The sequence below is a fragment of the Crocuta crocuta genome, unplaced genomic scaffold, assembly GCF_008692635.1.
Source record: "Crocuta crocuta isolate KB4526 unplaced genomic scaffold, BGI_CrCroc_1.0 scaffold289, whole genome shotgun sequence".
Classification (NCBI taxonomy): Eukaryota; Metazoa; Chordata; class Mammalia; order Carnivora; family Hyaenidae; genus Crocuta; species Crocuta crocuta.
This window is the reverse complement of record NW_027533264.1, coordinates 1,215,213-1,242,425: the sequence shown is the minus strand read 5'-3', so window position 1 is coordinate 1,242,425 and position 27,213 is coordinate 1,215,213. Positions and strand designations below refer to the sequence as shown.

At 57.5% G+C, this 27,213-nt stretch overlaps 2 protein-coding genes across 5 annotated transcripts in view; both read left to right on the top strand.

Moving 5' to 3' along the window:
* KIF18B (kinesin family member 18B) overlaps positions 1-9,863 on the top strand; it is a 19,336-nt gene extending 9,473 nt beyond the window's left edge. Inside the window, exons 3-16 of one of the 2 annotated variants that reach the window (XM_077747765.1) lie at positions 7-164; positions 465-569; positions 760-870; positions 953-1,150; positions 1,293-1,469; positions 2,379-2,453; positions 2,579-2,679; positions 3,186-3,375; positions 3,747-3,874; positions 6,364-6,563; positions 6,789-7,311; positions 8,239-8,328; positions 8,693-8,796; positions 9,019-9,863. In XM_077747765.1, coding sequence (XP_077603891.1) covers positions 7-164; positions 465-569; positions 760-870; positions 953-1,150; positions 1,293-1,469; positions 2,379-2,453; positions 2,579-2,679; positions 3,186-3,375; positions 3,747-3,874; positions 6,364-6,563; positions 6,789-7,311; positions 8,239-8,328; positions 8,693-8,796; positions 9,019-9,125 — 2,267 coding nt within the window. In that variant the 3' untranslated portion in view covers positions 9,126-9,863. Of the gene's footprint in view, positions 1-6; positions 165-464; positions 570-759; positions 871-952; positions 1,151-1,292; positions 1,470-2,378; positions 2,454-2,578; positions 2,680-3,185; positions 3,376-3,746; positions 3,875-6,363; positions 6,564-6,788; positions 7,312-8,042; positions 8,329-8,692; positions 8,797-9,018 lie in introns of those variants that run through there. The other variant, XM_077747764.1, reaches the window with a different exon arrangement.
* Positions 9,864-17,074: 7,211 nt separating this feature from the next.
* Positions 17,075-26,552, top strand: GFAP (glial fibrillary acidic protein). 3 transcript variants are annotated; one of them, XM_077747756.1, is made up of 10 exons: positions 17,075-17,557; positions 18,456-18,516; positions 18,719-18,814; positions 19,693-19,854; positions 21,037-21,162; positions 21,372-21,592; positions 22,163-22,206; positions 22,563-22,682; positions 24,200-24,285; positions 24,967-26,552. In XM_077747756.1, the coding sequence occupies exons 1-10, from the start codon at positions 17,097-17,099 to the stop codon at positions 25,006-25,008; spliced, it is 1,419 nt and encodes a 472-aa protein (XP_077603882.1). In that variant the 5' UTR covers positions 17,075-17,096; the 3' UTR covers positions 25,009-26,552. The 3 variants fall into 3 exon arrangements, with proteins under 3 accessions (XP_077603882.1, XP_077603883.1, XP_077603884.1); XM_077747757.1 differs by lacking the exon at positions 22,563-22,682; XM_077747758.1 differs by lacking the exons at positions 24,200-24,285; positions 24,967-26,552 and having other exon boundaries at positions 22,563-22,687.
* Positions 26,553-27,213: the final 661 nt, after the last annotated feature.

Below are 27,213 nucleotides of genomic sequence, written 5' to 3'. Positions count from 1 at the left end.
CCACAATGTTTGCCTTTGGAGCCACTGGGGCAGGGAAGACACACACCATGCTGGGAAGAGAGGGGGACCCCGGCATCATGTACTTGACCACCATGGAGCTGTACAGGCGGCTTGAGGCCCACCAGGAGGAGAAGCGATTCGAGGTGCTCATCAGCTACCAGGAGGTAGGGCCGTTCCCCCACAGGCCCCTGCTGCCTCACCCTTCGTTCTTGCAACCCCTAAAGATGGGGGGTGGGGAGGGAGAGTGGGGAGACAAGGCAGTAGGAAGTGGGCAGATGGGGGCCCGCTGAGAGCCCAGAGGGCTGTCGATGCAGCTCTGAGAGAGACCGTGTTGGAATTAAACCTGCCTGTCCTGCTCTCTTGCCATTTACCACTGCCCTGCAAAGTGCCACTCCTGGCATGGTGTCCTGCGTGCGGCCCCTGCCCTGCCCCTCAGGCCTCTCCCTTGCTTCCTTTCTCCGCAGGTGTACAATGAGCAGATCCACGACCTCCTGGAGCCCAAGGGGCCCCTTGCCATCCGCGAGGACCCCGACAAGGGCGTGGTGGTGCAAGGACTGTCCTTCCACCAGGTGTGGGGTTGGGCTCAGGTGGCAGGAGAGGCCCCTGGGTTCTCTCACTGGGCAGTTTGGAGATGCCCTGGATCGGGGCGGGGTGGGGGGAGCAAGGGGCTGACTGGTTCTGAAGAGCGGCTCTTCCTGTTGGGGGGAAAAGCCCCCTTCCGGGAGACCGCAGCCCCCTTCCTGGGCATCTCCTCCGTAGCCAACCTCAGCCGAGCAGCTGCTGGACATGCTGACCCGGGGAAACCGCAACCGCACGCAGCACCCGACTGATGCCAATGCTACCTCCTCCCGCTCCCATGCCATCTTCCAGGTGAGAGGGCCTCAGGCGTGGGAGCCTGAAGCTGGGGCTCCTGAGGCCCAGCACTCCCTCACCCCTGCCATCTGCCCCCCAGATCTTCGTAAAGCAGCAGGACCGGGTTCCAGGTCTGACTCAGGCCCTTCAAGTGGCCAAAATGAGCCTGATTGACCTGGCTGGTTCGGAGCGGGCGTCTAGCACCCACGCGAAGGGGGAGCGGCTCCGGGAGGGTGCCAACATCAACCGTTCTCTCCTGGCCCTCATCAACGTACTCAACGCCCTGGCCGACGCAAAGGTAAAACCTCACCACCCCGGGGTCCTCCTCGGGGCGGGGTCCGAGGGCCCTGGGCCCACGGTCCTTCCCTCCAGTCCTGGGTCTCAGCCTGGGTCCGTCCAGTCTGGCCACCACACCCCGTACCCTCTTGCTGTCTTCCCAGGGCCGAAAGTCTCATGTGCCCTACCGGGACAGCAAACTGACCCGTCTGCTCAAGGACTCCATCGGGGGCAACTGTCGCACAGTGATGATCGCTACCGTCAGCCCCTCCAGTCTGGCCTACGAGGACACATACAACACCCTCAAGTACGCCGACCGGGCCAAAGAGATCAAGCTCTCGGTGTGTGGCAGCCAGAGATGGCCAACCTGGTGTAGGGGTGCAGGAGGAGGGAGGGATGGGCCCCACACAGCTCTCTCTCCTCTATCTGACGAGACAGAGGGAAGACGTCCCCCAGCCTCTGTCTTCAGGGCAGATCTGTGATAGAAGCCATGCAGTACCCGTCCTTAGGAAGACTCCGGTTGGGGGAGAGTCAGGACAGTCCCCAGACTTGAAAAAAATAATAAGGGGCAGCCGGGTGGCTCAGTCAGTTAAGCATCTGGCTCTTGGTTTCAGCTCAGGTCATGATCTCGTGGTTTGTGGGTGCGAGCCCCACATCCAGCTCTATGCTGACAGCTCAGAGCCTGGAGCCTGTTTCGGATTCTGTGTCTCCCTCCCTCTCTGCCCCTCCCCCGCTCACGCTCTGTCTCTCTCTGTCCAAAAATAAATTAAAAACATTTTAAAATTTAAAAAAAAAAAAAAAAAAAGAGGGAGAGGGAGACAACAGAAGGGGGTGGCCAAGTGCTGGCCAGTGATCTTTTTCAGACTTGTTTTTAGCAGCAGGACAGTATTTTCAGCCAAACAACATAAACAGCAACATGTAACACAGATAAAAGCAGAGCTGTCCCTGCCTCCTCCAAGGAGCCTTGATGCTCCTGGAGCTGTTGCTGGGAAGCCCCTGGCCTGGTGAGAGTGTATTGGTCAGGCAGTCAGGGGTCTTGGGTTCAAAAGCATCCTTGTACCTCTTGTGGTCTCAGGCAAGCCGCTGCCCTTCCTTGATCTGTTTCCCCAGTAGGGAGGATGCTTCTCGGGAATGTGAGTGAGGCGCCTAGCACAGGGCATGGCCATCGGAGGGGGTCGTTAAAAGCTGCTCTGAATGAACACACAAATCTCTCTCTTGTGCCTCTCCCCTCCCCCCCCGCCTGGTCTCAGCTGAAGAGTAATGTGATCAGCCTGGACTGTCACATCAGCCAGTATGCCACCATCTGCCAGCAGCTGCAGGCTGAGGTGAGGAGCCTGCCTGGGGACCTTGGCTGGGAGGCAGGGTGCCAGAGAGGAGCAGTGGGGTGTGGCCACCCCTCAGCTCCTGTGCTCACCTGGGGCTCTGAGCGGCTGCGTTGCTCTGACTGCAGGTGGCTACCCTGAGGGAGAAGCTCCAAATGTACGAGGCAGGAGCCCAGGCACCACCCCAAGGCCCCCCGAAGTCCCCCAGATCCAGCTCTCCCCAGCATGCGTGAGTCCTGCTGCCACACTTAGGCTCTTCGGCTCAGCAGGGAAAACCCCCCTTGCCCCGCTTCCGTGCTGCCACCTAGGGTTGGGGCCTCCCAGCCAGTGCCCACCACCCTGGTTGTCACTCTAGGTGACACTCTGGGTGACAAGACATGGATTGTCACCTCCAGGACTCTCTCTCATTTGACACAGCACATTCTAGACAGCCCTAATAGCACCTCTAAGTAAAACAAGAATGGAAGTAATTCTTGTGTCAGGTGAGTTAGTGACTCCCCCAGCCCATATAAGAAGCGTATACTATTTAAAAGAAGGTGAAACTAACAGACAGGCGTTATTGTTTCCTAAAGCAGAAAAGCACCAACTCCCTCTCTCACCCTCTGCCACTGCCCACTTGTTCCCCAGGCATCCATCCCTTATACTACCACCTGGGGCCACAGAGACCCCGCCCCTCCCTGTTTTCCCCACCTGGCCCTGTTTCCCACCTCTCAAGCCCCCTCCTTTCCCCCTCAGCCTTCCCAGCTGCCCCTCACCATCCCGCCTTCCCAGCCAGCCCTGCACCCCAGAGCTCCACCGAGGGTCTGCAGTGCTTCCAGAGGAGAGCCTGCGGCTAGAGGAGGCCCAGGTGGGGAGGACCAGGGAAAGGAACTCTCCAGACTGGGAGCCACCCCCAGAGGACCAGGACGCAGACCCAGCTGAGGAGGTAGGACCTGGAGCTAGTAGAAGGTTGGAAGCAAGGTCCCTCCTCAGCTCACGGGGTCTCTGCAGTTCTGGGTTCCCTACCTGGATGTCTTACCTCTTGGTCATTAAGGGTCTTTCAGATCCTGTGCAGGAAGGGGCGTTCCTCTGTCAGAGCCTGTGTCTGGAAGTGAGGAGCATGCATGTAACCAGAAGGGGACCAGGGAGGGAGGAGGGGCCCAAGACAGAGAGTCTCAATTGGGACCTGGTCAGCCCAAGATATCCCCTCTTTCTTCCCCTCCCCCCACCTTGGAGGAGTGAAAGATTTTAAGATCTGCTTATCTAGGGGAGGGTGGCCATCCTGGACCCTCTACCTGTGACTCCCTTCCTCCTTAGGTTGCAATCCAGGTACCAGAGCAGACCCTCAGACACCCGCTACCAAGGTCCCCTGATCTGACCCTGCAGCCCAAGCCAGACACGGGCTGCTTCTCACCACAGAACTTGGGCAGGGACCCTTCTAAGCAGTAGGTGTCTTCTTGCTCTTCTCCGGGGCCCAAGGTGGGAGGTGGTGGGTTCCGGCCTTCTGGGATGGGGCCGGGGTGGGGCAGGAGGGGTTGGGGAGCCAGCGTTCAGCACATCGTCAAAGCTCTGGGTTCCACTCTAGTTAAGAATCGAGTCTTTTTTCCTCAACATCGTCCCTGATCTGCTTTCAGCGACTTAAGATTATCACCTACTCTGTGTACTCACCCGTCATCTCTCTTCTTCCACATAACTGGTGAGCCAAACACCAAATTTCATGCGGAACTTGGCTGGCAAGCGCCCAGTTAGGACACGGCTGCCTGGCTGGTGCTGTGCTCCCCAGCCTGGGGGCTGAGCTGCCCGTCTGTCCTCTTCGAGGAGGAACCAAGCAGCCAAGAGAAGTTGGGTGGCGGGCTGAGAAAGGGACAGCTTTCTTGAGTCAACAGACGGTGGCTATTTCTTCTCAGAAGTAAATACAGACCACCACCCAAAGCCAAAGGGAAATGGATTCTGGACCCTTCTTTCTGTGCTTAATAGAGAGGTGCCGCTAGTACGGTTTTCCTTGGCCCCTAGACCATAAATCCCGTGCCACTTAGCTTTGCTTCTGCCAACCCTGCTCCTGCCTCCCCACCATGCTTCACGCTAGGCAGTATATTTAAAGCTTCCGGACAGAAGGGCCTGTTTAATTTTATTTCTTGTTGGGGAGTGTCTGTTCCCGACTCAGCAAAAATGCTGCAGCTTGAATAATCAGCGGCTCATTATCTGTCTCCTGCTGCTGACTCCCCGGGGCCCTGGCGGGGGCCAGGATGCACTGGCAGGATGTCCCCTTGGCCCCCAAGGCTCCCCCTGATGAGTCAGGGTCTCTGTGCCCGGTGTCCCCCGCTGTGAGGAGGGAGAACACCGGGGCTCTCGTTTCTGCTTCTTAGCCTCTGGTTTTGTGGTCCCCAGCAAGGTGCGTCACTCTTAGCTATGATTTGGGGAATCACAGTCTTCGTTCTCCCTACTTCGTGGAGCCGATAACAGACACTAATAAAATGTGACAGAAGACCCCATGTTTCAGGGGCTGCAGAGCGTGCTAGATCATCTCCATACTTGGAAACACCCTAACAACCAGATCATGGGAAATCATTTCTCTTTGGCTTTAGACTTTAGAATCTTAGACCACCAGGGCACTGAGTGGATCTTCGATTTTCCGGTTCAGTGGCTCTTCAGAATTTTTTTTAGCTACAAAGTCCTTTCTTCAAATGAAATCTTAGGCTGAAGTTTAATATGTAGAACAGACAAAGCAGAGCTCCATTTTAAATGTCCTCTGATGGGTTTCTCGAAACCTAAGTTGGGAACCCGTGGTATAGATCAGATCCCCATTTGCCAGACGAGGTACTCAGGCATCTGCTCAGGGCCACACAACCAGAGGGACAGGGCGAGACCCCGGTCACCTGACATCCAGGCCCATGCATTTCTCCCTAGATGTGCAGTTTTCTCAGCGGTCTAATCTTATAATGTGTGGTTCAGGCAGATGTAGAATGAGTTTCTGCTGTGTCCTTTTTAATTTATATCCGGCCTTCTTTCAAAAAGGCCTGGAGGCTGCTTTACAAAATGAGTTTGGATTCCCTGAGCACACACCGAAGGCAGAGGAGGGGGCTCAGAGATGGCCAGGCAGGTAGAGCTACCTGAGGATAAATTATTGGCCATGAGTAAGCCCCACCGAGATAACTGTGTTCATTCTTTTATCAGAGGTGTGACTCACAGAAAGGAAATCTGCTTTATTAGAATCTAAATTTACAACATCAATAATCGCATTACCCTCATAATTCCCTCTAAATAGCCCCTCAGTGCATGTGAAGTGCGCATTGATTCACACGTGCTCTTTCAGGATCCCCACCATTAAGTAGACTGAATGCATTTTTGAGAGTCTTCTCAGAACCAAAGCCAACACAGCGTATCTAATTTCATCTCCTCTTGTTCTAAGAAGCTAGATGTTTTTATTTTACAAGTAACCGTTAACTTTACAGTGCTTAGTATGGGCCAGGCACTCTTTAAATACTTTATATATAAAATAATTCTATTCATCTTCCCAACCCTAAGAGCCAGGTGTATGTGTTATTATTCCCATTTTAAGGATGCGGAGACTGAGGTTTAGTAGTGCCTCTGAGATCACACAGCGTCAAGTGCAGGAGCTTGGGTCGATGAACTTACTCAAGGTCAAGTGCTAGTAAGGGGCAGAGCTGAGAGGAAACTCAGACCTTCCGGTCCAAGACCATGTAGTGCCCTTCCTCTACCTCCCAGGTCATTGTCCTTGTGACTGTCACCACCAGATCATCTCCAGCAAGGGGGTAGCAGGGCAAGGGCCACAGCTGGGAGGGCGGGGAGGCCAGCGCGACAGTGTGGGGGCAGGGCAGGAGGGAGCCAGGGGGTCCTCCCTCGTGTGCCCCTCACCACTGGGGCAGTGGGGCCAGGTCTGAGGAAGGGCGGGATCCCCTTCCCTCCCTTCCAGGTTGGCCCTGAAGGTGCTTTGCCTGGCGCGGCGGCAATACTCCCTGCTCCAAGCAGCCAACCTGCTGACCCCTGACATGATCACAGAGTTCGAGACCCTGCAGCGGCTGGTGCAAGAGGAGAAAGCTGAGCCCGGAGCCAAGGCCTCGGGCCCACCTGGCCCAGCCAGGGAGGCACCTCTGGAGCTGTGCTCAGAGTCAGGTGAGTGTAGCCCCTGCTCTGCCTCTATCAGCGCCCTCTCTACGGCCCAGCTGGTGCAGAGGGGTGGCCAGGGCCTCAGCTGCTGGGTCACGCAGTGGTGGACAGGAGCCCCTGCAGACCTGTGGAGTTAGGGGCTCCTGTGTCTCTCTCCCCCAATCCTACAAATTCTCCCTCCTTCTGGCTGGTCCCCAATCTCCCCTGAGCACCTGCCTTCTCTGTGTTCAGGGTCTCCAGGATACTCTGGCCCCGTGACCCGGACCATGGCAAGGCAACTGAGTGGCCTCATGCACACTCTGGGGGTCCTCCCAGGGCCCGACCGCACCCCAGCCCAGCGGCCCACAGAGAAGAAGAGGAGGAGGAGGAGACCGAGCCCCTCCAAGCCAGACAACCCCCCAGCCCCTAAGCCAGGGACCAAACGCCAGCGCCAGTCCTTCCTGCCCTGCCTGAGGAGGGGGTCCCTGCCTGAGGCTCAGCCTTCACTCGGGCCCACCACCCCCAAAGGGGGAAAGGCCCCCTCTTCCTGCCACTCCCCTCGCATCTGCCCCGCCACCGTCATCAAAAGCCGGGTGCCCCTGGGCCCTTCTGCTGTGCAGAACTGCTCCACCCCTCTGGCCCTGCCCTCTCGGGACCTCAACGCCACCTTTGACCTCTCCGAGGAACCCCCCTCAAAACTGGGTTTCCTTGAATGCGCTGGCTGGGAGAATGTCCCCCAGGAGCCGAGCAGGTTGGATCAGCCTTTCATCCCCAGGTGGGTCACCCCTCCAGCCTCCCTCCCATCCTTCCGGGCAAGGGTCTGGGGGTCGGCAAGGGACAGACGTGCTGCCCAGAGTGGAAGCCAACCCGACTCTCAGAGCTGGGACATTTGCCATCTCTCTCCCTTTGGTCTGACCAGTGTTGCTCCCCAGGCCCGGGAGGGCCACTCCTCCCTAACTTGTCTGTCCGTACTTCAAAGCCGCCGGCTCTGTGCTGGTTTGCGGCGGGCCCACCAGGAGCTAACGGGACCCCCCTCTCGGGGCCGGCCGCCAGGGAGCAGGAATAAGGAGGGGGCCTAGCCCTCTCTTCCTTTGCATCACTGGTACTCTCTGGCTCGGTCTCAGTTCCAAGTCCTGCTGAGAAATCCGTGCTCCTGCCATTTCCACCCGGATTTCACCCTCCAGCCCGGCATCTGGAACTGGGAAGGCGAATCCTCAGAAAATTCTACTCAGCCCTTTCTCAGTGAGAAGATGAAGCTCTCCCCTTCGCCTTCCACCCACAGGAAAGGGGAAGAGTGACCAGCTCGGGACAGTCCAAAGCCAAGAACAAATGGCAGACTGACCTTGTACTTGTGGGGCCGAGGGTGTGGGCTGTCCGCTGCACCCCCTGCCCCTCCTACAGTTACCTCTCAGTAACAAGCTCAGAGCCGGGCAGGTGGAAGGGTCAAATTGTCTGAACTGCAGCTCCCTGAACGTGCCAGAAACTGACATCTGGATGTTCTCCCAGAGCAGGCCTGTCACTCAGCTGTCAGCCCAGGCCGAGTGAGGCAGGGAGAGGAATCCACCTCGAAGTAGGAAGAAACCTCAGAGGTCATCTTAGCCAACCTCCCCACCCGCCAAGCAGGGGGCTGGGGGGAGGAGGCGCTGGCACCCTTTTCTGGTTCCCTCTGACCTGCCTTCCTTTACCTCCCTCCCTCCCGCAGCGGCCCTGTGCCCCTGTTCACCATGAAAGGCCCCAAACCAACATCTTCCTTCCCTGGGAGCTCAGCCCGCAAGAGGAGGCGCATTGTGAGGTGAGGCTGGGTGGGGGGGGTGCGGTTGGTATGCAGGGTACAGGATTGTGCCAGAAGGGAAGGGTATCTTCCATCTTTACCGAAAGGCTACAGGCTCCTCTCCATGAGGGAGACGTTCAGTGTTCACTGGTTAATCTGGGGAACAGATCACCCACCCCTCACCTCTACTTCCCTCCCACACTCCACAAAGCTCTCCTCTGCACTGCCTCTTCCCGCCTTCAGATCTGGCCTTGGAAACTCATGCCGGTGCTTGGCCCCTACCCCTGCTCTCAAGGTTTAGTGTCTAGCCCTGCCCCTCCAACCCTACCCTGCAGTCCCAAGGCGTGGCTGTGACCTTCCTACCTTCCTTTCCTCCCTCCCTCAGTTCCTCAGTCTCCCACTCCCTGGGAGCGGCCCGAGGCCGCAGCCGCATCGCCCGCCTTCCCAGCAGTACCTTGAAGAGGCCATCTGGGCCCCTCGCAATCCCAGGTGACTGGCACTGGGGACAGGGATGGTCTGGGCCACCATGGGAGAGGCAGGCAGGAAGTAGGAGGGGACAGGAGGGCCACCACCCAGGTGAAAGGAAGGCCTGGTGTATTTCCCAGCATTTTAGGGACACTGACGAGAGAAGTGGGAGAAGGGGGGTGGGGAGCAGTGGGACAGAGCCTCACTTCCTTCCTCCCTGCCTGTCCCCATCCAACTGGCCGGCAGACCCCCCCTCCAGCCCCCGCTGCCCGGGTAACCAGAGGAGCCAGCAGGAACTGATGGGGATTGGGGGAGCCCTGTCATCTGGGAGCTCTGTGGCCAAGGTGTCCTGACCCGCCGGCCCCTCGTGGTCTCCGGAACCGCCTGCGCCGGGAGTCCTGACCTGCCTTCCTCACCTCGTAGCAATTAATGGCAACACCCTCTTCCTTTATTAACACTCCTCACCAGCCATTCATTTTGCTACCTGCCCTCTTTATCAATCTCTTGTTATACTCATTTTCTCAGCTTGCATATATTCATCTTGAGTGTTAACATGTTGCTATTTTAAAGGTGCAACCACCTTACCTCCCCTAGTTCATAACACTCTCCATGCGACCAGGTGGCCTTGGGGGACTTGCCCCCACCCCCCCAACAGAGAGCTCTGTGCAGTCACGGCCGCTGTGCAATGAAGAAGGGGCGAGGATGGAATGGGATGGGATGGGGTGGGTAGTGGTGGGGGCTCCCAGCCTGTCTCTCCCTGGCGTGTGAGAGAGGGAGGCACCGTCAGCCTCCTCCCTGCAGCCCGGAGCAGAAGCCCCAGCCCAGGGTGCCATCCTAGCGATGATGCAGATGATAGTAGTGTTTTGATTTCTAAATGAAGATAGCTTTATTGTGTTGTACCCTGTTGCAAACAGGACGCACACTCAGTATAAAAAGAAGCGTAAAGAAGAAAGGGAAATTCAGCCTTCATGCTACCACCTAGATGTAAGAGCTGTTAATACCCGGCTTTATATCCTCTGATCCTTTATTTCTGCATATATACATATATATGTACATGTAGATATAGATCTATTTTTTTATCATAATGATTAATAAACCATCTCTATCCTTGGTGTGTGTTTCTATACATATGCACGGAATAGGAACACCTTCCCAAGACGCTTCTGAGTATAGAAAACGTTCCCCACTGCCTCCTTCCGGCAGCCTTAGGTCTGGGCCTGGGGGTGAGCTCTCCTGCTTGCTCTGCGGCCCCATCCCCCACTCTCTGCCCCTGAGCGGGTGAAGAATCCAGCCACACCTGCAGGCCTGCACTGTGCTTCTGTGCCCTTGGGCAGAGCTTGCTAAGAGTCCTGCTGTCGGAGATGTTTAGCTGCCACAAGGCCTCAGGTGAGGCTCAAGGCTAAGCCCCGACCTCTTGAACCCAGTGCCATCTTCCTCCAGCTCCGAAAGCCCACGCCCCACACCCAGAAAGCCCCACACCCCACACCCACGCCGCGGTCTTCCTCTCCACTCATTTGGGTTGCGATGGTTCAACACAGGTTCGCCTCTGTCTCCAGGAAGATGCGGCTGGCTGAATGAATTGATAGTGTAAACAAAATTACAGGAGTCTGTGTTTAACTTGCTTCTCAAAACAAACATGTTAAAGGTATTTAGCACATTGCGAGTAGCGTGTAAACAATGCTGCTAATTTCCAATGAGTCCTCGCTGTTCTGGGGGAGCAGCCCCCCCTTCTACTTGGCGAGCCCTGCTCCACTCAGTTTGGACTCCTGTTTGGAGGAATAGGGAGAAGAACACGGAAGAGGCGCCCTGGGTCCTGCCAGCTGCAGGCATCCCACAAAACTTCGCGGCCTGATGAGGTATAATGAGAAAAGAGACTCGAGAAGGTTAACAAAACGTGCCCAGGGTTAGACAGCAAGGGGCTGGACCAGGGTCCCGACCAGGGTCTGGTTCTCTGCATCGCACCAAGCTGCTTGCCTTTAGAAGTGAACAGGCATCGTTTCTTTCTGCATGCCTGGGGTTCCCGCCTCTCCAATTAGTCTTAATGAGGTTTTCCCCCCTGTGCTCCATGATTCCCACGGAAGCAGTCACAGCTTCCCATCTGTAGCCCCCAGCCGCCTGGCATGGTGCCTTGACCTTAGGAGACCTCGCCGAGTGCTAGTTGGATTCAAATTGAATAGCTTGCCCATTTCCTGGGGCCCTCACATATATTATCTCACTTGATGGTCACCATCACCCCTGCAAGCACGGGGGCAGCAGACACAGGACAAGGCAGCCGGTAACGAGGGCCAGAAGGGCAAGCCTCGCACAGCGGGGTCCATTGCACGAGGCGGAATTTGCCTAGGCTGGGGGCAGCCAGCGAGTGGAAGGGGTCACGCTTGACAAGGATGTTCTGCAACCGGCCATTGGCTCAGCAAACATTGGTGGCTCCGTGGTGCAAGATGCGCTCTCGGGTGACCCATTAAATGTACAAAGACTCTGCCGATGGAGTTAAGCACGTGTGGCTCCTGCCCTCAATCATAGGAGGTCGGGCTGAGGGTGCTCGCTGCGTGGTGTCCTGCTGGCTGGGAGGCAACCTGGCTGGTCCCAGCTGACCTCCGTGGGCGGCGATGAGGCTCTGAGATTGGATTGTTCTTACATAAAGAGAGTCGTCCTGGAGACACGGCAATCGATGGCGCCCCCATCCACGGTAGGCCCAGCCTGATCTAAGTCAGCGCCCACTTCCTGCTCCACCCGGCCTCTCTCCCCTTGGGGTTTTGGGCAGAGCCTCTCACTCCACAACTGGGAGTTTAGAATAGTCTCTTCCCAGGCCCTTGGCACCCATCTCCTTGCCCACCTGAGGCCCCGAAGCTGGTGTCCGGACCCCACACTGGGGTACCAAGTCCTGCCCGGTTCAAAGAAACGGGCTCAGTGCCAGGAGCTGCGGACACAGAGAACAAGACATTGTCCCTTCATTCAGAGAGTCAGGATGGTGCCTGTCCCTTTCACCTGAGCGTAAGGCCCAAATCTTTAGTGTTGAGACCTGTCAATGGGAGGGACCTCGCTTTTCCCTCTGGATCCTCCCACCCCCAGCCATCAGCTCGGCCCCCACAGGGGACTTTGTCACCACACGGGGTGTGGCATGCTGCTAGCTTAGGAGCCCTCCCTCTCAGATCCCTGCACATCTGTCTTAGGTTTTCCCAGGAGTGTCCCTCTCTGGCTCTTAGCTAAGCTTGGAGGATCCTGGTGCGCAGACAGAATCTAGTTCATGGTTGTCTTCTCCTCCGTGGTTCTTTTGTGAAGAGGGACCTCGGAGGGCTTGGGATGGAGGTTGTGGGGGGAGGAGGTGGCCAGGGCCGCCCCCAGGGGCCTGGAGGCCACGGCTGTATTTTCCAGCTCTCCCTGAGTGTTCCCTGCAGCCCGCCTGCTGCCCTCCAACCCCGTTCCCTGGCTCATCCTGTCCACTTGAAGGACCACTGGATTGGAAATAACAGGCCGCCTGCCAGCCCTCTCCTCCCACTAGGGACACATCTGGCCCCCGCCTCTCACCCTCCCAGAGGGACTCAGTCAGGCAGGGAGGCGCAGGGGAGCAGGGAGCAGAACAGATCGAGGAAAGCAATTAAAAAGCAGGTCTCGGGGTTAGAGGCTGGAAAGTGGGGGGCAGGCTGAAGGACCCGGGAGGGTGGGGAGAGGCGGGGAGAGAAAGGGTCCAAGTTTATTAACCCCAGTGCAGTAGTCTGGCCCCTAGGTCTGTGAAGGTGAGTGAGCTGATGCCTCCAACCATGAGCGGACAGCGGCCATGAAAGAGGAAGGCGCAGGAGTCTGGAGGGGTGGGGGGGGGTGTCCATCCAGGAGCCCTTCTATAGCTGCAGGGGTTGGGCACGTCTCACCCACGGAGCTGGCTTGGCACAGGCTGACAGACGACAGGAGAAGGAACCAGTGGTTGCCTGAGGTAGCCCTCCTCCGGCTGATAGCAGGGAGACGGCGGCCTTGAGCGCTCACATCAGGGAGCTCCCGTCCAAGAAGAGAGGGTGTCCTAAGGGACCGTATTGTTAGGGAGACTCCATTCTGATGGGAAGATATAGGTCCTAACATCAGGAAGTCCCTATCGATGGGGCCCCTCTCCCGGGGAAGCCTCAGGCTGAGGTGTGGGAGAGACCCACTCCAATGGGACATGTTGACACACCAAGATCTTCTCGCAACGGAGCGTGTGACTCTTGATCTTGGGGTTGTGAGTTCGAGCCCCACGTTGGGTGTGGAGCCTACTTGAGAAAAATAAAATAAAATAGGAAAACACAAGAGCTTCTCAAGCCAGTGGAGCTGTGGGCCTCAAGTCTCTGGCTGGGGAAGGTCAAGGTTGGAAGGACAGAGTCCCTGGGGGGAGTCAGGGAGGTAGCAAAGCAGGCTGGAAAGTAGCTCCTCTGGGGCAGAGATAACTCACAGCTGTCTCCTGGCGGATACAAAGCCATACCCAACCAGTGGTTTGGGGGCAAAGGGTGTTGCCTCCTACATTCTCCTCACTGGCTGCTGCGCCCTGTGTCCTCTCCATACCCCCAGGTAACTGTCCTGGGGAGGTACCTATACACGGTCCCTTTCCCGCCCCCAGGGGAATTAACAAGACATGGCAGCGCCCCCCGGAAGACCCAGCTCCGGCCCCTCTGGGCCCACCCATCGCTGACATGTAAATAGGTAAAGCAGCTGGTAGGTGTTATTAAATGCAAGCTTTGCTTTGTGGAGCAGCTGCTGTGTCCGACTTTCACTGATTTTACCCTCACAGCTACCTCGGGAGTAAGTGTTGTGAGTCCCCATTTTACAGGTGTGGAAATGGAGCCTCAGAGAAAGTTCATGAACTCATCCAAGATCACACAGCTGTTGAACGGCCATGGCCGTGCTCTCCTCTAGAGGGCACTTTCATAGCAGTTAGAAGCGACTTCTAGAGGATAAATGGAGTGATCCCTCTGGGCGATACAGATTTGGGTTTTAGGAACCCTTCCTAGGACTGTGAGACCCGCGTTCTCCCCTTTGCGGCGCCTTGCTGCTGCTGGAACCTGGGCAGCTGAGCAGCGCCATCTAGTGGCTGCCAAGCCCTAGTTCCCTTCCTCAGGGTTGGGGCCCGCGTGGGATGACTGGACTCCGGATGGCCAAGGAGTCCACCACCAGAGAGACCCAAGTTCTCTTCATTCCACCCGCGTTTGCTGACTACCCTGCTGTGCCAAACACTGAGGATGGGACAGGGGCACCGGGGGAGCCAGTGGGCAGCAGTCTAGTGACTTGAATTAGAGGCTGGCAAATTTAGAAAACGCTAGGCATCTGGTGTGTAGGTTGAGGCCAGGTGTACTATTGATCTGTCCCAGGAGGCACTTGGGCCCCGTAGGCAGGAGGGCAGCCTGGCAGAGTCTGACACAGGGGAGGGCCAGAGGGGGTGGGAGACCACCTTGTCCCCACCTTGGCTTGAAGTGGGGGCACATTTCGGCTGAAGGCCCAGAGGGGCATCCAGGCACCCTCTCTCCAAGGCCTGCAGCTTTCTGTCAGTCTAGGGATCGGCTTGAGGCTTCATATGTTGAGCCCCTTAGATTAGGGAGGGAGGAGAGGAGGGGCCACCGAGATGGGGCCTCAGCCAGGCCACGATAATGGGAGTAGTGGGGGAGGCTGGGAGCTGCACCTGTCTGGAGCAACTGGGCGGCATCGTGGGATCTAGAACAGAGAGAGGGAGAGAGAGAGAGAGAGGCGGGGCGGGGGATGAGTGTGTGTCCAACAATAGGGCTTGGGTGAATTAACGCATCCAGTGGAGAGCCATGCAGCTGTTAAGATGATGATGTAGATAAATATTTATTGATATGGAAAGATGTTCACAACATATTGCCGAGTGGAAAAAAAAGCCAAATTACAAAATCATTTGTACAGCATGAGTCCACTTGAAAAAAACAAAAGAATTTATAGATGTGGGGGGAAATCTGGGAGTGTTTATTATCTCCAGGTGGCAAAATCATGGCTAATTAAACTTTTTCGTTTTGCTTATCTATATTTTCTGAGCTTTCCACAGTGAATGTGTGGTATAAAATAATGAAAGTTTGACAAACAACCACAGCCAACCTGGTTCTTGTGTGGGCATCTCTGGGTAGTGAAGGGCTGGGTGTGGGGGATGGGTCTAGGGTGGGATGGAGGTTAAAGCTGGAGCAAGAAGCCCTGAGTGACACAGGGCCAGGGCAGGTGGCCGAAGCGGGTGAACGGGGGGCCTCTCTCTGCTGCTGCCCAAGTGCTGCCCCCCAACAGGTGCGATTCAGTGAGCCTCACTGGCAAGCCCTTCCTGCTCTTGTTCTATCCTTCCCTCCAAGATGGCTTTGTGCTCCTTTCGACTAGATTTCCCTGGAACGAAGAGAGAAGTCCACACATTGTGACTTGCCCGGCAAACTGGAAGGACAGCCACTCCTAGACGCAGAGACGACTGGGAACGAGGGTCTGTCCTTGGCCTTGCTTTCTTCTTGGAAGGCCCCCTGACCTTTCCCAGCTCCCCAGCCCACAATAGGATCAAAAGTCATGGGGTGTTCCCTCCTTGAGATTTCCCTCCCCATGTTACTGCTCAGGTCCAGGGTCAAGTGTGGCTGAAGGCTTGGGGACCCCCACCTCCCCCTCTCTGTGCCGGGACTCACAGGGGTAAATCTTGGCGAGCTGCCCACGACATGCTGAATGGAGAGAGCATCTCCCCAGAGTGGGGTAGGAGGCGTTGCCCTGACTGGAGCTCAGGGATATGAGCTGGCTCTGGGAGCGGGGGCGGGGGGGGGGGGCAAGCAGCCAGGCCTTGTCTTCAGGACTGGAGACCTGGCAGAGCTGGGCTGGCTGCCCCTCCCACCCCCACCCCAGGGCCTTCCCCTTGTACCCACTGAATGATTCACCTTGGCACAGACACGATGGTTGGGGGTGGGCACAGAGCCTGCTCCCCGCTGCCCCCCAGCCCCCCAGATGCTTCCGAGAAGCTCTTTGAGCTGGGGGCTTGGGCTGGACTCTGCCTGACAGCCTGGCATCTTGGAATAAAGACAGCACAGCCCCCCGGGGGCTGCCCTCTCGGTGTGGCGCCCTAACCAGTGGTGGAAAACAAGGCTCTATTCAGCAAGTGCCCAGGAGAAGGGATCAGAGGCCCAGGCATGGGCATGGGCGGGGGTGGGGGGGGGCGGAGAGAGGAAGGCTGCCCGCTTCCCAGAAGTCCAAGGACACAGATGAGTGAGGCCTGGGTGAGGCTCTGGCCCTGTGGGACGGAGAACAGAAGGGTGGGTGGATCTGAGGTGGGTGGATCAGGCTATAGGGCACAGGCCCTGGGCTGTCTCCTATGGACCATGGACCCAGTGGCTCCTGGGTTCCCAAACTGACCCATCCCCAGAGACCTTTCCCATCCTCTCGGCCTGATGTGTGGGAACTCAAAGGAGACAAATCTCCAGTGAGAAAGTGAGGTGAGGGGTGGCCAGAGAAACAGGGTGACGCAGGCACAAAGACAGAAGCCGGGACAGCCAGCGCATCCATAATTGCTTTGTGACGCTGTCAAGGCCGGCTCCGGGCAGGGGTGCAGAGAGGCCGGGCAAGGGGGGCAGGAGCCCGCTGGGACTGAGGCAGGGGCTTAAGTGTGGCCCAGGGAGAAGGCCAGGGAGTGCCGCCCCTGTCCCTCTTGCCCCCTCGGGGCTTCCACGTTCCTTCCATCACCTCCCGCCTCCCACTGCTAGACAGGGACTTTCACTGACCTTCTAGACAAAGGGCTGGTGTCCAATTCTGGCCCATAGCCCCAGACTTCCAGGGAAGGGGGAGAAGACAGGAATGCGGGACGCCTGTGTTCAGAGGGGAGGAGTCCAACGGTCAGCTAGGAGCCGGGCTAGGCAGGAAACCGGCTGCCGACTGCTTATGGAGGCTCTGGAACTGGGTTTGTTCTTTGCCAAAGTCTCAGCACCTAGCAGCCACTCGAAGCAGGAGTGCTGAGTAGGGAAGGCCTGGGTTATGGGGTCTCAGAAGCGGAAAGCAGGTCAGGGGTCATCTGGTCCAGCCCTTTCTTGGCCCACTTTCCCAGAGAAAGGGCCTCCTCGCCCAGTGGTCAGGGTCCCAGACCCAGTATCCGGCCCCTGGCACTGCCCCCTAGTACCTCTGTCTGTGGCCAGGCTGGGGCTGATGTGCCCAGGAGGCCCTGCCTCTGGGCCCAGTGACCTCGGTGGGGTGAGAAGAGCTCTCTTCATGGCCAAGCTATCGCCCGGCCCCTCCCCCTCAGGCTATGCCAGGGGGTGTCGCCAGGGGGCAGCTTGGGCGGTGCCAGGCCGGCCCACGGCTTCATAAAGCCCTCACTTCCCAGGAGCAGGCAGAGCCAGGCCAGCATGGAGAGGAGACGGGTCACCTCAGCTGCTCGCCGCTCCTATGTCTCCTCCTCGGAGATGGCGGGGGGAAGCCTGGCCTCTGGCCGCCGTCTGGGGCAGGGCACCCGCCTCTCCCTGGCTCGGATGCCGCTTCCGCTCCCGGCCCGGGTGGACTTCTCCCTGGCCGGGGCCCTCAACACTGGCTTCAAGGAGACCCGGGCCAGCGAGCGGGCAGAGATGATGGAGCTCAATGACCGCTTCGCCAGCTACATCGAGAAGGTGCGCTTCCTGGAGCAGCAGAACAAGGCGCTGGCTGCGGAGCTGAACCAGCTGCGGGCCAAGGAGCCCACCAAGCTGGCCGACGTGTACCAGGCTGAGCTGCGGGAGCTACGGTTTCGGCTCGACCAGCTCACCGCCAACAGCGCCCGGCTCGAGGTCGAGAGGGACAACCTGGCACAGGATCTGGGCACCCTGAGGCAGAAGTGAGGAAGGGGTCCAGGGAGAGGGACCACATGAGCAGGGAAGATGCCCCCCCCCCCCCGGCTCCAACAGGAGTGACTGCGGGCAGGGGGCTCTGCCTCCTTGCTCCTCGGCCCCTCTGTTGCCCCACCTCTGGGAGGGGAGGGCTGTCCTTGCTCCCCAAGATGGCGGGAGGGCCCTGGGAGGAGGCCTAGAGTCTCAGGGATCTGATTCCCAAAGACCTCTTGCCAAGGAGCCGGGGGGGTACTCTCAGCAGCACCCCCTGGGGCAAGCTCTGTGGGAACAGTAGGGACCCCGCAGGCCAGGGTCTCCGCCTTTCACTCACGGCCAGGCCTGGTGGCCTGTGGAGCCCAGGTCCGTATAGAGGAGGAATGGGAAGGGAAGACTGGTGTGCCTTGGGTGGGGAGGGGGGCTGGGCTCGGGNGGCTTCGGAACACAGGTGACGCTGCCTGTCCCCAGCTTATGACTCTGGTCAGGCCACTACAGCTTGCAGAGCGGTGAAGCAGAGAGTCTAATAAAACTCGTTGCCAAGGGTCAGAGGAAACCCCAGGGACATGGTGTTTTGCTGAGCCGGCAGGGCACGCGTGCGTGCCCTCAGGTGCAGAAGGACAAGTGTGTCTGTGTGTGCAGCAGTGTGTGTATGCGGGCAGGGGCGCCTGCGTGAGCAGGAGCAGGTGCGCCAACCTTGATAAGGCACCTCGGTAATGAGTTAAAGCAAAGGCCCTTGTCTGCTCACCCTCCTGGCCAAGGCTCCATCTAGGACTGTCTGTCCCTCACTTCTCTTGCCATTCCACTGGTCCTGGGGGGCGGTCTCTCTGGCAGCCACCTCCAGAGAGCCTGGGGCAGGGGTCCAAGGTCCTCAGAAGAGCCTGGACCCAGGAATGTGTCCCCTTACCCCAGGCTCCAGGATGAAACCAACCTGAGGCTGGAGGCCGAAAACAACCTGGCCACCTATCGACAGGTCAGGGGGGGCTGGGGGAGACAATGGAGGGGAGGTAAGGGGTCGAGGGCAGGTCATCCAAACACAGCCCCCCCCCCCAAGCCCAGCCCTCCAGAGCAATGTGCCGTTCTCCCCAGCCACAGAAGGGGGGATCAGACAAGGCTAGGGAGTGGGGAAGAGGAGTCTGGGGTCAGAGCAGCCTCGTGCCCCCTCCCCACTCCAGGAGGCAGATGAAGCCACCCTCGCGCGTCTGGATCTGGAGAGGAAGATTGAATCTCTGGAGGAGGAAATCCGGTTTTTGAGGAAGATCCACGAGGAGGTAAGGCCAACACAGAGATGGAAACTGACGGAGACAGAGACAGATTGAGAAATATGCAAAGACAGAACAAAACTGAGAGCGAGAGAGAGACAGAGACAGACAAGAGAGCATCCTTAGCCCCTGGTAAGACTCTCACACGCTCACCCCACTTCCTGACAATTATAACAGGCCTCGGCATCTCATTTTTTATTTCACGACAGCCCCATGAGATAGTACTACCTTCCAGCACTACCTCCTTTTCACAGAGGAGGACGCCGAAGCCCAGAAAGGTTAAAGAACTTGCTGAGGTCACACACTCAGTCTCTCTGACATCATCCCACTGCCACCTGTCTCCATTTAAGTGAGAGCTATTCGTTTTAAAAAGACCGCTGGGATGGGGCGCCTGGGTGGCTTAGTCGGTTAAGCGTCCGACTTTCGCTTAGGTCATGATCTCGCGGTTCGTGGGTTCGAGCCCCGCATCGGGCTCTGTGCTGACTGCCAGCTCAGGGCCTGGAGCCTGTTTCGGAGTCTGTGTCTCCCTCTCTCTCTGACCCTTCCCTGCTCATGTTCTCTAGCCTAGAAATAAATTTAAAAACAAAAACAGAAACATTTAAAAAGACCGCTGGGCTCCACTTCAGATTGTGGATTCGGGACCTACAGGAACACTTTCAGTGCCCCTGCCTGGTCAACCCTGGGAGGAGGGCACCATGTGGCCCCCACACGGCCCTCTGCCTCGCCTAGCTGTGCCATGCCACTACTTCTAACTAGATCTGCCCATTTCCCTCAGCCAATGTCAGTGCCCAAGGGGCAGGCAGACAAGGGCCTAGTAAGTACTGCAGGGAAACCCCAGCTGCGGCCTGGGCACCAAGCCCTGGCATCCCCTCTCTCATCCTGGCCAGGAGGTGCAAGAGCTTCAAGAGCAGCTGGCCCGGCAGCAGGTCCACGTGGAGCTGGACGTGGCCAAGCCCGACCTCACGGCGGCCCTGAGAGAGATCCGCACGCAGTACGAGGCAATGGCGTCCAGCAACATGCATGAGGCAGAGGAGTGGTATCGGTCCAAGGTAGCCCTGACTGTGGGCCAGCCTGCCTCCTCCAGGCAGCCCTACTGGCTCCAGACAAGGGAACTGGGGAACGGGGTGGAGGAGGCTGGGATGGGATCCTCTCCGGGTGATTGACCTTCACCAGAGAAATGAGGTGGCTTGCCCAGGGTCACACAGACACCATTACTTCCAATAAGTACTTATCATTACTGTTATTATCATTATTATCGTTACTGTTACTATTATCACTAGCCAACATTGTTGTGTGCTTTGCAGGCATTATCTGACTCACTATGAAGAAGGTAGTATTCTTTGACAGATGAGAGAATTGAAGTCCGGAGAGGTTAACTAATTTGCCTGCGGTCACACAGTTCCTAAATGTACATGTTCCTAAATGTTACATGTCTAACCACGGCCATTGCCCTTGGGAGCCTTCATTCTTGATGCTCTGCTGTCTGTGTCCTGGGCTCCTGAGCATCCACTGCCTGCCAGCACGGCCCAGGACACAGAGACATGCTCTACCAGGGGGATGTGATGCGCACCCAAATATGGTGTTTGGAGAGAACACGGCTGGGCAGAGTTTATATGTGGGGTGGGTGTTGTCGAAGGGAGGGCATTTGGGCTCGGCAAGACTGGCGGCCAAAGGCCTGAAGAGAAGAGGAAAGGGGCACTCTGAGCGCAAGAAAGCATGGGGAGGCAGTGGCCCAGGAATGCTAGCCCAGGGTCTGAGCTGAGGAGTGAGAGTGGCAGTTACCCAGATGGTTCTGGGCAGGTCAAAGCCTGATAGAGCCATGAGAGCTTCAAGCTCCAAGCTGGGGGGAGAGAGGGCTATTAGACCCTGGCGTTCTGCTCACCAGAACCCCTTGTCGGCGGTGGGGGAGGACAGGGCTCAGGCTCCTGGACAGAGCTGCCAGCCCAGGAGACTCTGGATTCTGTAGCAAACACCATTTGTTCGATCATTCCCTGCCCAGGCACTGTGCTGGGTGATAGAGACATAGCAGGGGCGTTCTGTGCCCTCCCTCCGTGGGTCCCAGTCTCGGGGAATAATCCCACCCAGGGCCAAGTCCGAGGAGACCTGGACCCCAAGCCTGGGGTCCTGTCCATCTCCCTGATTTCCCGGACACCGTGCCTTCCCACCGGCCCCCAGGACTCCCCAGACGTGCAGCCCAGCCGCCCCTCAGCTTAGAGTCCTCTCCTCGCTAGTTTGCAGACCTGACAGACGCCGCGGCCCGTAACGCTGAGCTGCTCCGCCAGGCCAAGCATGAGGCCAACGACTACCGGCGCCAGCTGCAGGCCTTGACCTGTGACCTGGAGTCCTTGCGCGGCACAGTGAGCGCCTCCCGTGGGGGGAGGGGAGGGCGGCCAGGCCGGAGGGGGGACCTGCTGCAACCCCTGCATGCAGCCTCAAGAGGAGGGCCAGGGGCGAGCACCAGGACTGAGGACTGGGGCTCTGAAAAGTTACTGGGGGGCCAGAGGCAGGGCAGGGGTCTGGGTTGGGGTGGTAGGGGCCCCAAGGCACCGGCTGGCTCCACCCACAGAACGAGTCCCTGGAGAGGCAGATGCGGGAGCAGGATGAGCGCCACGCACGGGAGGCGGCCAGTTACCAGGAGGCACTGACCCGGCTGGAGGAGGAGGGGCAGAGCCTCAAAGACGAGATGGCCCGCCATCTGCAGGAGTACCAAGACCTCCTGAACGTCAAGCTGGCCCTGGACATCGAGATCGCCACCTACAGGAAGCTGCTGGAGGGCGAGGAGAACCGGTGAGCCCTAGGGAGTCCTCCCTGCTGTGCTCCTCCCTGGTCTCTCCTTGCTCCCTTCAGGGACTGTCTTAATCAGCCTGTGTCCAGCACCCCCCCTCCTATCCCAGTGCTCAGCACAGTGCTCCCCTAACACACAGTATTCAATACATGTTTGGTGAACGAAGAATGGATCGATTCAATTCAGTCAATATGGATGAGATCCCAGGGCAAGGACTTGGGTCACCCCTCCAAACTGAAAGGCTCACTCCCCACCCTCCCAACGAAGACTGAACTTCTTTTCCCTTGACCCACCTCTTTTGCCTCCTCGGAAATTTCTTCACCACTTCCTCCTCCCCTCTGCCTTCTCCTGGGTCTCCACCCTCCTTCCAAAACACACGTTCCCTTCCCAGACAATACCCCAGCCCCCTGCAGACTATTGGAGCCCCAGGGAGCCTGTTGGCTGCTGGGGAAAGCCAGGGGATGGGCTCAGACTTTCCTGGCATGGAGAAGGGCCTCGAGGCTGTCACGATAGCCCTGGACCGGAACCTGCCTGGGCAGCCCCGTCACTCTTCTCCCTTTGCTGTCTTTCAGCATCACTATCCCTGTGCAGACCTTCTCCAACCTGCAGATCCGAGGTCAGTAGAGCAGGGCCCTGTGGGCAGGGTGTTGGACTCCCGCCTCCTCCCCCATGTGGGCCGCTGCTCTGGCGTGGGGCCAAGGACCAGGGCAAAGGGGTCCGGGGGGCCTTCATAATGCACCGCAGAGCTTTCAGCCAGAACCCAGCATCCCAGGGCATTCCAGGTGGGGCCTGCAGCTGCTCCTGTCCTGCTCTGCCCTGTGCCCCGCTCCCTAACCCCGCACCCCATCCGACAGCAGAACTGGGTGAAGGTCTCAACCTCTGTCCTGCCCGCAGATCCCTGAGCAAGCTCTGCCCATCTCGGTGTTTTTACGTTTTTTTGTTTTTTTGTTTTTTAACTGCTTGTCACTACAGGGGGCAAAAGCACCAAAGCCGGGGAAAGTCACAAGGTCACGAGACATCTCAAAAGCCTCACAATACAAGTTATACCAATACAGGCTCACCAGGTTGTAAATGGAGCCCCGCCGGCTCTCGGTTAGCAGCCTGCCTCTCAGACACGGTGCTTTTCTCAGCTTGACAGGGAACGAGCCTCACCCGAGCCGTTTTTTCCCCTGCCCTCTCGGGCTCCCTCCCCCCAGGTTTCCCTAAAGGGCCAAACTTGTGTCATTTTCCCAGCAACCTCAGTGCCCAGCCCAGGACCTGGCACAGAGTAAATGTAGGTTAAACTAGCAGAGCTGGCTGGTGTTCAAAGTGATATGTCCTCGGGTGCTCAGATGAGATGCTCTGGGGCCTCTGAACACACTCCAGCCTCAGTCTTACCTCTTCCCCATCCCTGGGAGGCCCTCAGGGTCTGGCCGGGCCCAGTGGGCAGGTTCTCTGCGTGATTCGTCTGTCCCCAAGGCTCCGTGGCCCAGCTCAGTGCTGATTCAGCCACAGGCTCATTTCCCCCTGGACTGCTGCTCTTGTAGTGAACAAAGTTTTATGCTCCCTGCTCTTAATTTTAAACATTAATGAGTGTGACATGTTACATTTTTCTCTCTGGGTGGGGAGGGGGAACTAAATTACTTCTCACTTGTATGTGGCCCTCCAATGATTCTTGTCGCAGGGGGAAAAAAATCTTCTGCTCCAGAAATTTAGGAACCCTAGATATGCACGTCCCCCAGGGCTTAGTTCAGTATCAGAAGTTTAACCAGGCAGAGCGGGTCGAGGTAATGTTGCCAAGTGCCAAACAGTAAAGGGTCAGGAGGGCCCAGAGAACTGGCAGAGGGAAGTAGAAGAGGGGACAGGGAATGGGAAAGGGACCCACGAGTATTGAGCACTAATAACGTGCTAGTCACTTAACATATATCATTTCAGTTAACTGACTCCTCACTCCCACCTGGAGAAGTAGGCACCATCATCCCCATTTTGCAGATTAGGAAAGTGAGGCTGGAAGAAGTAAATTAACTTGCCCTCAGGCTTGTGGCTGTGCTGGGACTTGGAGCTCTTGCCTGCCTGGTTTCAAAGCTCATGGGCTCCTTCCTTGGCACAGTGCTGGGTTGTCAGAAAGCCAGGTGCTGGGTGAGAGCTTGCAAAGGGACTGAAATGCAGCCAGGCCAGGAAAGTGAGCCAAGCACTGGCTGGGAACAGCCAGGTCTTGCCTAGCACCATGGGGACTTGGTGGAGGCGGGGTTCCCATCCCCTTTGGAAGAGCCTAGGCCCTGGGGCGCCTGGGTGGTTCCATCAGTTGAGTGTCCAGCTCTTGATTTCAGCTCAGGTCATGATGCCAGGGTCATGGGATCAACCCCCACGTCAGGCTCCACACTGAGTGTGAAGCCTGCTTGCAATTCTCTCTCCCTGCCCAGCCCCTTTCTCTGGCTTGCACTCTCTCCTTCTCTCTCTAAAATAAAAAAAGAATAAAAATAGTGAAGGAGCCTAGGCCCTCTCTGCCTGGTTGGGATAGGCTTTCATACTCCATCCTCATGATCGCGGGTGTTATAGAGAAGCTGGGGGTGAGGGAAGAGGTCTAGTGGCCCAAGCGCCCATAGGCCTCTTTGTCCCCATGTCTGCAGAGACCAGCCTGGACACCAAGTCTGTGTCAGAAGGCCACCTTAAAAGGAACATTGTTGTGAAGACCGTGGAGATGCGGGATGGTGAGGTAAGGAGGGCAGACCTGAGATCCTGGCCCCTCAGGCTCCGGCTGCCTCCAGGAATTTTTGAAGCCAGGCTTTCGAAAAAAGCCTGAACTGGCACATAGAAGGCTCTCAGTCACTCGGAAGAGCTTCCCAGGGAGGCTCTGAAAGAGGGGAGGGAACCTGGATGTAATTCAATTCTCTGTGCTCTCCACTGGCAGTTCTAGGGGGCCTGGGTGCCTAGGCCACTGACGGAGTCCTGATTCGGACTTGCCCCGTCTCACCGTCAGACGGAATTAGTGACGGAACTTAGGGCAGATGCCCCCCAGCACCAGGCCTGGGGGAGAGAGAAAGAAAATTCAAGTTAGCAGCTTTCACTTCCATCTTTCAGTTTCCAGCTTGATAAAAGGCACCTGCCGAAGGAATGGGAGGAGGGGATTTGGCATAACCCCCTCCCTATCACACCAGCAACAGTGCTGGCTAATCTCACCACACCAGCTTGCCATGTGCCAGGCGCGGTGCTAAGTGCTTGCAGGCGCTACCTCGTTTCCTGACAGCTGCATGGGGGGAATTCTGGTCTCTATCATAGAAAAGAAAGTCCTAGGAAAGCTGGGGACTTGTCTAAGGTCACATAGCCTGGCAGTGGCGGACCTGATGTCTGGATGGGCCCCTAACTATTGTGCTGTGCGCTCCTCTGTCCCCTGCAGGTCATCAAGGAGTCCAAGCAAGAGCACAAGGACGTGATGTGAGGCAGGACCCCCCGGGGACCCCTGCCCCCCGGTGTGAGAGGCTTGAGCAGGAGATGGGATTGGTGCCCCCGCCTCTGATAGCGGGTTTCCGCAGACCCGAGTTCCCACCCACCCCAGCTGCTCCCCTCATCCCTCCCTGCATCTCTATGCCACCTTGCTGCCCTAAGTTCCGTCAGTACTTGGCCTGCACCCGGCCCCCCGCACCCAGTAACTAACAAGGCACTCACCCCAAAGGGTGAGAGGCATGGGTTAGAACCAGAAGGAAGAAGCTGGGGAAGGTAGGGGCCCCAATAAAACACCCTGGATAGCCCTCCTCCCCGTTGTCATGGCAACCGTTGCCAGAGCCGGAGGTCCCTGGGGGTATCTGGGAAGTGGGCCTTTGAGTGAGTGTCCTCAGGCTGCTGGAGGAAAACTGAGACTCTGGGACAGGAAAGGGAAACCCCCCCAAGGCAAGGTAGCCCTGGCCAGAGGTTTCTTCTAGACTGACCCTGAGCTGTCTGAGAGTGGGTGGGGCCACCCTGCTAGCTGGTGTGGTAGTCACCAAACAGAATGCCTGGCCTGCCCAGATCCCAGGCCCAGAAGGGCCTCCTGAGTGACGATTCAAGTGTCTCAGTCCCACCGAACGGCCATGTGGGCACACCATGGGCATGCCGTGGGCATGTGGGAGCTTGATTCTCAGGACTTGGGGGATCTGTAGTGTAAGTGGAGAGGGAAGGGGTGCTGAGAAGGAGTAGAGGGGACTGCCTGGCCTCTAGGTGGGGTACAGAGAGGTCAAGCCCAGGAGTCCTCCCTCCGTAATGCTGGAGGGGAGGCAGGTGGAGATGGTGGAGGCCGTTGGGATGATGCCAGACATCAGAGATGGGGGTTGTGGGTGACCAGTTACACTTGGCCTCTGGGTTGTGGGAATCAAGGAAGTGACTCATCCTCTTGAAAATGCTGAAATGAGAGAGAGAGAGGGGCTGCTGGCCCCGGGGGCAGGGCACACCTTGTCCCAGTTCTAAAGGCTCCTTCCTTGCTGCCTCTGAGCTTCTGCTGCTGCTGCTGACTCCCAACCCCAGCAAACGCTGCTGAGTGACGCTGCCTCCACATATCTGACACTCTCCACCCTCTGGTGATCTGCTGCTTTCCCCTGACCCAAGGGCCCTTTACTCAAATACAAAATGTATCCCCATATGGTAGGTAGCACCCTATTTTATAATTTGGAAAATGGGAGGCATGAGCAGGGTGAAGGCTCTGGTTTGTGTTCCTGCAGTCTGGAGGTGGGGCCCCTCGGGGCAGACACTTCCACCCAGAGCACCTGCACTGCTCCATGGGAAGATTGGGGATGGGGTGGGTGGACGCAGGAGTCTCTGTGTCCAGAAGTAGGGCTGAGAGGGCCCGCTCACCGCCCCCCCCAACTAAGGCCAGAGAAGTGAGAGTCCCTCCCTTTTTCTAAGAAAAAGGTGCCCTTTCCTCCTCCCTCCTGCCACCCATCATTGCTAACTTTCAGGGCACCATGCAGCCTTTAGCCACTGAAGTAAATAAAGACAGTTGCTATGACCTTTCCTGGAGTGGAACTCTGATCTGTTCAGGAGAGGCTGGGGCTGGGAGAGGGGGCAGGAAGTAGCCTTGGACAAGATTCAACTTGTTTCTTATCACTGCTCATCTGGAGACCCCAAACCCCACAGCAGCAACCACATGATGAATCCCACCTCCAATCCTGCTCCACGTGGCAGCCCTGGTACCCACCTCCCTCCCCTTCTCACCCAGTCCCCAGTCCTGGGAACAGCCCTGACTTTGACCTCCACTTTCCTCACCCGTTTTTCCCTGTTCTAGTTTTTACCTTTATTCCCAAACTTGACCTTTTTACCTGCCAGTCGGGGGTCAAGGTTGAGGAGGAAGGGAAAGAGAACAGGCACTAGGCTCCCCCACTCCCTCTTCCCTGCTGCCCCCAATCCAACCAGCATCCAGTTGGCAATCCTCGAAAGGCAACAAAAGAAAGCACCTCAAACACCGTGCCGATATCAAAAAGGCCGTTTGATAAATATTAGGTTCACTTCTTCCTTCTCTGAGAGTGAAGTCAGAAGAAGTGCCTTCTGGCTACTTCTTACCGGCCTCAGTCCCCCTCAGTCTCCCTCAGTCCCCGTCTCCTACCTGCCTCAGGCTTCCCCACTTGCCAAGGAGCAGGCTGCAACTAACAGATTTGTGTCCACCCCCGCCCGCACC

Coding starts and splice junctions, on each gene's coding strand:
- GFAP (XM_077747756.1), top strand. CDS start 17,097: ATGGAGAGGAGACGGGTCACCTCAGCTGCTCGCCGCTCCTATGTCTCC. Junction 17,558..18,455: donor CTGGGCACCCTGAGGCAGAA/GTGAGGAAGGGG, acceptor CCCTTACCCCAG/GCTCCAGGATGAAACCAACC. Junction 21,593..22,162: donor CTGGAGGGCGAGGAGAACCG/GTGAGCCCTAGG, acceptor GCTGTCTTTCAG/CATCACTATCCCTGTGCAGA.